This window comes from Sciurus carolinensis, chromosome 4, assembly GCF_902686445.1.
Source record: "Sciurus carolinensis chromosome 4, mSciCar1.2, whole genome shotgun sequence".
NCBI classification, from domain to species: domain Eukaryota; kingdom Metazoa; phylum Chordata; class Mammalia; order Rodentia; family Sciuridae; genus Sciurus; species Sciurus carolinensis.
Window position 1 is genome coordinate 109,573,153 of NC_062216.1, and position 6,831 is coordinate 109,579,983.

Below are 6,831 nucleotides of genomic sequence, written 5' to 3' on the forward strand. Positions count from 1 at the left end.
ACCTAATTGTAATATGGAGAAAGGATGATGATAGTCTTGAGAAAACCTCCCAAGTCACTGAGATTGCTCTTTGGTGTGTGTGTGTGTGTGTGTATATATATATATATATATATTTTTTTTTTTTTTCCCCTAGAACCCTTATTTCTTTTTAGTTTATATCAGAGAAGCAAAAACAAGATTTTAAAAAAACAGCATGACAAACATCATTTCCAACCATAAGCCTAGAGCCACATACTGACAAGGTCCTGGCTAAAAATTCTCACCTAGCTGGGCATGATGGTGCACATTTGTAATACCATCAACTCAGGAGACTGGAGCAAGAGGATCACAGATTTGAGCCCAACCTGGACAACTTGGTGAGACCCTGTCTCAAAAAATAGCCAGGCCTGGTGACACACACCTTAATTCCAGCAACTTGGGAGTCTGAGGCAGGAGGATTATAAATTCAAGACCACACTCAGCAAAAATAAAAAGGGCTAAGGATGTGGTTCAGTGTTAAAACACCTTTGGGTTCAATCCCCAATACCAAAAAATAATAATTTTTTTTAAATAAAAAGGATTAGGAATATGACTCAGTGGATGTAGCTCAGAATGCCCTGGGTTCAATCCCCAGTACCACGCAATAAATAAATAAATAAATAAATATCACACCTAGATTTTTTTCCACCCCCCTACCCTCACCAAGTAAGTGCACTGGGGTACTTCAGCCTCCCCCAATTGGCAGAAAAGATCTTTGTCCTCCCTGTAAATTTATGACACCATTCATATTACCCACTTTGTTGGAGAGGAGCTGGGCCAATTAGGCTCTTGGGCTGTGAGAAAGAGAGTCAAGAAAAATAGAGGCAGCAGGGTAGGGTGGTGCACCCCTCCAATCCCAGCTCTGGGAGGTTGAGGCAGGAGGATCACAAATTCAAAGCCAGCCTCAGTAAATTAGCAAGGCCCTAAGCAACTTCTCAAGACTGTGTCTCAAAATAAAAAATAAAATAAAGGGCTGGGAATGTGGCTCAGTGGTTACACACTCTTGGGTTCAATCCCTGGGACCAAAAATAGAAAAATTAATTTTTAAAAATTGAGGCAAAGAGACCCAAACCTTTCTAGCTGAAATATCCATCCTCCTTCTGAGGTGGTGAGTTGTTAAAAAAGGACAGAAACAATATCCTTTGATAGCTAAAATATGTAGCATTCCTCCAAAAGTGTGAAAGCTACAAAAAGTCAACGAACATGAAAAGAGCAAAGAATGCCTATTGTAATGAAAGGGACTAGGGACAGAGAAACCGATATGCACCAGGAGCATTATTTCTTACTTTTCTCCTCAACTTTCTTGGGGAATCAAAATCTTCAAAATCTTCACAACACTTTTGGTCTCTGCCTTCATTTTTACATAACAAGGAGTGAGGAACTTCTATTTCCCCAAAACCTACCAGGAGTCTCAGTAAGTGCCAAGGCCCCAGGGACAACAGCTAGGTCAGCAAATGGCAGCTGGCCACTAGAGGGTGGTGTTTCTGTAGGTAAGTGAATGTTAAGAGCCTACATACTTGGATGGGTGGAGCAACCAACAATACTGTAGAGGGAGAACCTAGCAAATAGAAAGGTGAGAAAAGCAGGTGGTAAGTCTTAGGGTAATGCTCCTTAATAAATGAGGAGTAAGGAGTAGGAATGGAAATATTCCCCACCAAAGACCATTACCCCTTGGAAAAAGAGATCCTGGCCCTGAGCTCTCCTAAGATATAGAAAAGTCAACAACAAAAGATTTCTCAGTTTATTTGCATATATACATTGTCACAGCAGGGAGCCAACTCTTCTTCAGGAGTCCCCAGCTCTTCTTGCCCAAGCAATACCAAAACCTATACAGGAGGATGGGTCCTGGATAAACAATGCCCAGGACTCATATACCTACCCCACAGGTTCTAACAGAATTCATTTAGAAAAAAATGGGGCTACAGAGGTCAGTGCACATGAAACATCCTTGCCCCTTTGTAAACATTGACACCCAGGCCACTGTAGCCCGTGGAAAGTGTGCAAACATGAGGTACCACACTGTGTGCCCAGAGAGCTAGGAATAGATGGCAGCTACCCATGAATTCCAGAGGGTCTGCCCCCCAATGGAACCCAGCAAGTGCTAGAGGCAGAAACAAGGGAGTTACCCCATACCCGAGGGCTCACATGAGACAACATCTTTGTTCTTGCCCATAGGAATTCTCCACACGAGCAATCTCCTGGATGACTTTTGTGAAGATGCCTTGAGTCAGCTATAAGGAATAGGTATTTGTGGCAAAAGTCAGTTCAGTGCTATTACCACCCAGCTCTGAGGTAAACACCCCACTCCTCTACCATACCCACCCCCCAAGCAATGTATAAGAAAGAAAATGCTACCCCCACCACCTTCCTAGTCTTCAGGCCCAGTACCTGAGTCTCTCGAGCAGATGACTCCATAAATGTCGCACCCCAGGACTCTGCTAATTTCTTCCCTTCAACTGCCTGCACCTCTCTGAAAGTAAATTTGGAACATAAAGATATAAGATAGCAATGTACCCAAGTTCTCTGCAAAATCTTCAGAATCTAGACTTCTCTATACTTCCCATCTCCCCAAAGTTTGAGACAAAGGTTGAGGAAAGAGAAAATACAGGTAAACAAAGGAATGATCAGTGAATCTACGACTGAGACTTGAAATACCTAACTGTGGTTTTTGCAATAGAAGGGTTATCTTCTCTTACCCCTCTAGTTAGAAATGAAGAGAGGTAAAAATGGTTTATTTGAGTCAGTGGCAGGGCTAGGACTACAGCCTCACTGATTTCTAGTCAGCTCACTTTCCTTTACCCTAAGCAGTAGAGGCTTACATACCTGTTTGGAGAGAGATCTGCCTTGTTCCCCACTAGCACCACTGGCAGCCTGTGAGGAGATGGCAATGACTGTAGGATTCCTGCTCATTCGCTATGGACCCCAACCACCTTTACTTCAAGGCTTCACAAATCCCCATTAGACCAGGTATGGTCTATGTCCCAGCCTCCTCTCTAACTTAAACAATTCACCCCTCTGCTCCTCTAACTCCCTTGTGCCCACTTACCGGGTTTTCCCATGCCCTTCATGTAGCTTTTGGTACAGACTTTCAATGACTTGGAAGCTTTAAACACAAGAAATGGAGCTATAATCTTAGTTTTAAGACAGTCTTCAGGTCCTCCCAAGTACCCTACAATCTTGATTACTTACCTATGTAAAGAGGTGACAGAATACACAAGGACATAACCATGGACCCCAATGATGAATGAATAGGGCAGAATGCTGTACTCATCCTAAAAAGAAATAGAAACATTAGTACCTAGATCCACATCACTCTGATGGCAAAGGCTGGTGGGACAGTGTCCAGTGTCCTCCTTGGAGCACTCCCCACTCCAGTCACTTCTATTCAAAAAGTTATGGAACAGCTCTAATGGGCCCTAAACAATGTTAGCAGCTAAAATGCTTTTCATTCAATACTATGTTACACATGACCATGAAGTCTACCAGACTTTATCTCCTAGGGCTGAACTACCACATTTGAATACCCTGCCCCAACTGGTACCTGCCCTGCTGTGTCCACCAGGTGTAGGTGAAACTCATCTTTGCCAAGAGTCACTATCTTGCTGTAAGCTGAAAAGAAAAGAAAACTTGACTGTGAGGTGCCTTGTAGAGCCAGCAATATGTACCCCCATACATTCTTAATTCTGGAGGTGACATAGATGGACCAGGTCCAGGGAGCTAGCCAGGAAACTAAAGTGACATGCCAGGACTCTTACTGTCCATATCTACACTATTCTGGACATAGTACCTTGCAAATCCATACTCTATCCACCCACAGAACAAGATTGCAAGAGGAGATTGGATTTAACAACTAAATAAAGGAGCCCCTTTGCAACAGGAAAATCCCAAATTATGGAGTTGGATGAGGCACCCTAGCCCTCCAGGTTATATCCCCTTCACACCAAAGGGCAAACTACTCACTGTTCTCCACTGTAGGATCGTAGCTTTCCAAGAATTCGCCTTTCACAAATTGATGTGCCAAAGATGTCTTCCCTGTAAGGTGCAGAAATAGTTGTCTCCAAATCATCCACCCACATTCACATTCTCTGTCCTTTAGGACTGTGGCTCAGGACCAAATAGCACCCCAAATCAGTACCCTAGTCTGTGAGTGCCCCAAGGAAGGCTTTCTCTTAGCCTACCCTCACCATCTTCTGGCCTTGTCTCTTCTCTTTGGCTATTGGGTGCAGACAGCATCGGGCCAGAAAGCCTTTCCCGCCGCCTTTCCCTACCCCACCTCACTCCTGGGAAGATCTGATATTCCCTAAGATCAAGTTCTCATCGCCCCAGGACACCTGCGACTATTTGCCTCACGCAGACAGTGCCCACGCCTTCAAATCCCGATCCCCATCTCTACTCCCAGGGTAATGAAGACCACTCAGATGGTCCTGCAGTCAAGTCCACATTAACCTTTACGAGCTACGGCTTCCTGCAGCCCTCAACACACCAATCTTGCTTCCTCCATTCCTCGCTCTACACTCGGTCCGGGGTCAAGTTCCCGGGACTGCGCGCCTCTTCTGGCCACAAAGAGGCCGTACGTCCCTGTTCTCTGCAGGGCGGAGACTCACCTACAGAGCGGTATCCCAGGATGACCACCTTCCTGTAGCGGACCAACGGCATGGCAGGAACCCGCCCCGAGGGGCTTGCCGAACTGCGGGCCGATAGAGCCCGAAGAAGAGGTCTGGATGAGGCAGGTACGGCAACCGGTGCAAGAAAGTCGTTCACTCTAAAGCTTCCAGGAGCAAGCTAAAGAAAAACCAAAACAAGCGCCGCGCCCGAAGTCAGCCACGTGATCACAACACAGCAAGGCTAACGCGAGGGAGCCGGGTGCTGGGGGAACTACAGAACCTTAAGGCTCTTGGCTCCACCCCCCAGACCTCTCATCATTGGTCTATTAGAATGGATAAGGGCGGGGCCGCCCGGCGAGAGGGAAGGGTGGGCCTCACGTGGAGCGGGAGAACAGGGAGCTGCGCATGCGTGGACTTGAACCGGTTCATTCATAAAGAAACAGAATGGAACACGGGGTCCTAAAGGTATTTGCGCTTTGTAGCCTGGCAAAAGGGACTATGAAGTACCATAGATGGAAAATACCCATTGTGGTTAAGCCGGAGTTTCTAATCAAAAGATTCTAGGCCTCCCTTTTGCAAGGTCTCTGGGGTCCTTGGCTAGGAAAGAAAAGCCAAAGTTCATGTGTATTTTCTCCACTTCCCTCAACCTGCAAACCCAGATCTTTTTGTTTTTAGGGTTCCCCAGTCCTCCAGGATTTTTCTTTTTCAGGTTCTGGGATGGAACCTAGGGGCTTAGAACTGCAATTCTTGTTCTTGGAAAATTTGCAAGAATGTGTGACCTCTAGTTTGAGTTTTCATCGTCGTCGTCATCATAACCAGTGCATTCATTATTCAGCGAATATTTATTGGGCATATACTACCAGTTCCAGACATTGCTCCTGCTTTGGGGTAGATGAACATAACAGACAAGGTCTCTGTTCTCACAAAACTTAAAATGTATCGAAGAGAGGGGCTGGGTTTGTAGATCAGTGACACGTACGAAGCCCTGGATTCAGTTCCCAGCACAGAAAAAAAAATTATTGAGGGAGAAACAAACATATAGACAAAAAATATCAGTGTTAAGTGCTATAAAAGGTGGTGTGATAAGAAATTACCACTTTGGATTAGTGATACTTCCTCTCAGAGGGAGTCCCCCTTAAACTGATATCTGAATGGCAACAAGGAGTTAACTAGCAGAATATTCCAAAAGAAGAATCCATAATGCTAAGGTGCTAAAATGGAAATAAATTCTGTCAATTCCAGGAAGATCGGGGGAAGATCAATTAACCTAAAGCATAGAAGTTTAAAAGGAAGGTAGAGACCAAGCACCACAAAAAAAAGTCTGAGATAATTCTTAATACCCAAAGATGTTTAAACTGGTTTATAAATGACATCATCAGAACTATTTCTAGGGCTAAGGATATAATTCAGTGGTAGAGCACATGCTTAGTATACATGAGACTCTGGGTTCCATCCCAGCACACACACACACACACACACACACACACACACACACACATCCCCAAAATAAAAAGCCTTTCTAAAAGATCACCCTGTCTCTGGAGATACTGGAGTTTGAGGGGGATAGGAGCAAGAAAGAAGATGGGGATATCAGCTAAGAGACTGTTACCTGTAGTCAAGGTGAGAGATGAGTTTGGCTTGGCTAGAATGCTAGTGATGAATGAAATAGACAAGATATGTTTGGAAGCTGAGGTCAAGTGACTTGTTGAATTAATGGACATGGGTAAGGGAGAGGGAGTATTATGTACGTAGTGCATTTTATTATTATCTCAATATTTGCAAGAACCCTAATACTGATAGTTGTTATAATTCATATGTTCATCAATATATAAATGTTGAGCCAGGCAGGATGGCAACACACCTGTTCAGCTATTTCAGAGACTGAGGTGGAGAGGATGACTTGAGCCCATGAATAGCAAGGTCCCATCTAAAAAAATAAAAAGTGTAAACACACACACACACACACACACACACACACACACGCACACCTGTAATTCCAGCTACTCAGGAGGCTGAGGCAGGAGGATAGCAAGTTTAAAACCAGCCTCGGCAATTTAACAAGACCCTCCAGAAAAAGATAGAAGGAGGAGGAGGAGGAGGACTTGTCATTTTCCATTTGTAATACTTTTTTTTTAAGAAATCTAGACTTTTATAGACTAGATATAGACTTCAAAAAACCATTTCCCAACCTGGCCTCAGGAAAAGATTC

The 6,831-nt window shown here is 44.4% G+C and overlaps 1 protein-coding gene across 1 annotated transcript; it reads right to left on the bottom strand.

The window, feature by feature from the left end:
- Positions 1-1,751: 1,751 nt before the first annotated feature.
- Rhebl1 (RHEB like 1) lies at positions 1,752-4,875 on the bottom strand. Its single transcript, XM_047550959.1, has 8 exons — positions 4,623-4,875; positions 3,979-4,050; positions 3,560-3,627; positions 3,208-3,290; positions 3,065-3,121; positions 2,842-2,889; positions 2,407-2,488; positions 1,752-2,249 (listed from the first exon to the last, which is right to left on the bottom strand). Exons 1-8 carry the CDS (start codon positions 4,672-4,674, stop codon positions 2,160-2,162), a joined length of 552 nt encoding a protein of 183 aa, XP_047406915.1. The 5' UTR covers positions 4,675-4,875; the 3' UTR covers positions 1,752-2,159.
- Between the last annotated feature and the right edge of the window lie 1,956 nt (positions 4,876-6,831).